The sequence below is a fragment of the Acanthisitta chloris genome, unplaced genomic scaffold (genome assembly GCF_000695815.1).
Source record: "Acanthisitta chloris isolate BGI_N310 unplaced genomic scaffold, ASM69581v1 scaffold6157, whole genome shotgun sequence".
In the NCBI taxonomy this organism is placed as follows: domain Eukaryota; kingdom Metazoa; phylum Chordata; class Aves; order Passeriformes; family Acanthisittidae; genus Acanthisitta; species Acanthisitta chloris.
In genome coordinates, this window is record NW_008680816.1 from 1 (window position 1) to 2,258 (window position 2,258).

The 2,258-nt window shown below is 48.9% G+C and overlaps 1 protein-coding gene across 1 annotated transcript; it reads left to right on the forward strand.

The window, feature by feature from the left end:
- Nucleotides 1-119: 119 nt before the first annotated feature.
- BMP10 (bone morphogenetic protein 10) lies at nucleotides 120-1,228 on the forward strand (the record flags this gene model as incomplete). The annotated part of the gene is made up of 1 exon (XM_009077847.1): nucleotides 120-1,228. A coding segment is annotated over one exon (941 nt), but the record flags the coding sequence as incomplete, so codon positions are not given.
- Nucleotides 1,229-2,258: the final 1,030 nt, after the last annotated feature.

A 2,258-nucleotide genomic window follows, 5' to 3' on the forward strand; every position in this document is an offset into this window, starting at 1 on the left:
GATGAAAAAACACCCTCCTTGTGTTCAACTGAAGCCAAGCAATGCAAAACATGTCAGATGAACTTCAGTGCATGTGTTGTATTGACCCTTCTGAAATATTTAATCTCTGTCATTTGCAGACTTGGATTCCCACCCTGTTGGTGCTACAGGAATTCGGAAATACCCTCTCCTATTCAACATTTCCATCCCTCACCATGAAGAAATCACCATGGCAGAGCTGAGGCTCTACACCCTGGTGGAGAGGGACCAAAGGCTCTACGATGGGCTTGACCGGAAAGTCACCATCGTTGAAGTGCTGGAAAATGACCAGATGGGGGTAGGAGAAGAGAGAAAGACAGTGGCTCTGGCATCCAGGCACATCTATGGCACGAGCAGCGAGTGGGAGAGCTTCGAGCTGACCGACGCGATCCGGCGCTGGCGCAGGGCAGGGCTGACCACGCACCGGCTGGAGGTTCACATAGAGAGCAGGGAAGGGGAGGAGCAGAGCGGAGAGCCCAAACTCGACATCGACATCAATTCCGAGGCCAAGCACGAGCCCCTGTTGATTGTGTACTCTGATGACCAAAGCAATGACAAAAAAGAGAAGGAAGAGCTGAACGAAATGATAGACCACGAGCAGCTCCTGGACTTGGAGAACTTAGAGATTGGCAATTTCCACGACCAGCCTGGGGAAGAGGCTCTGCTCCAGATGCGCTCCAACATCATTTACGACTCCACTGCCCGGATCAGGAGGAATGCCAAGGGCAACTACTGTAAAAAGACTCCACTCTACATAGATTTCAAGGAGATTGGCTGGGACTCCTGGATCATCGCCCCGGCAGGATACGAAGCTTACGAGTGCCACGGAGTGTGTGCCTACCCCTTAACAGAGCACGTCACACCCACAAAGCATGCCATTGTCAAGACTTTGGTTCACCTGAAGAACCCCCAGAAAGCCTCCAAGGCCTGCTGTGTGCCCACCAAACTCGACCCCATCTCTATTCTCTACTTAGATGCAGGGGTGGTCACCTACAAGTTCAAATACGAAGGCATGGTGGTGTCAGAGTGTGGCTGCAGATAGTAGCAGGAACACACACACGGGGGTGTGCACAGGGGGAGTATTTAATGATCCAGTCTGTAAATTTGTACATTTGGGATTTGCTATTTAATGAGGTTATTTAATGAGGCATGTACAGATAATTGTATGTTTCCTGTAATGGGGAATGGGCAAGTCGTGCGACCGTAGGGATTGTATATTTTGGTCCAGTGCTTCCTTCTCGCTGCTCTTCGCTGTCCAAATTTTGATCGAGTCTCTCCTCCCATCAGGGCATGGAGCAGATCCCTGGATTGTTTGGGAGGGCTCTTTGTGCCAAAGGGGCACCTTCAGATTCACAGAAATAAAGGCATATTTTTGTATGTGCTCAATGTTGATTGGCATCTAAAGGGATTTCCAGAGCTCTATGAGATAGGTCAGCTCTGGGCAATCACACCTAGATTACTCAGCTTCCTGCAAAATCTTTATGAAGAGCTTTATCTTCTCAATTCTTTAAAATTTGTATCTGTAGATCTTAAGTCCTGATAATCCTCAAGCTCCTAAAACATTCAGGCACAACAAGGCGTTAGATTTTCTCCCTTCTTGTTTTCTTGATCCTTCCCTTACTCCTTCCCTCTTTTCATTAGAGGTAACTGACAGGGATAATTTGCATCCAGAGTGAAATGGGAACCATTTCCTTTCCCATCTTTTCTAGGCAAGCAAAGGGCCCAGGAGCAGTGCCAGGCATGGGCAGTGGTCTGACCATGGCAAGAAATTCCCCTGTGCATGCTGCCTGCAGAATCTGTGTCCAGCAGCACTGGCCTTGCTGCGGAGCCGTGGCTTGGCCCTCCAGGGCCAGAGCTTTAGGAGCAGAAAGAAGTGCAGTAAATTCCCTAAATCCTTGAAACTGTACCAGCCAGAATTGTCCTGAAAGTCATACCAGGTAAGAACCATTTCCCCTGCCCAGCCCAGCAAATTACACCTGATACAGCTACATAATCCAACTCAAATGGCCACGTAGTGTTGCATCGAGCTAGGCTGACCAGCAAACCCCTCTGGGCCAGTGGAGGGATCTTCCCTTCGTGTACATGCTGAGGTTGTCAATCCATTGCTCCCCCAACTGTATGTGAGGGAGTCACATGCCATGTTTCCACCACTCTTCTGCAGCAAATCCTGGTGATAAGAAGGTGTCGGAGCTGAGAAACAATAGACCCGTCACTTTATTTATACTAAGCTGCAAATTTGT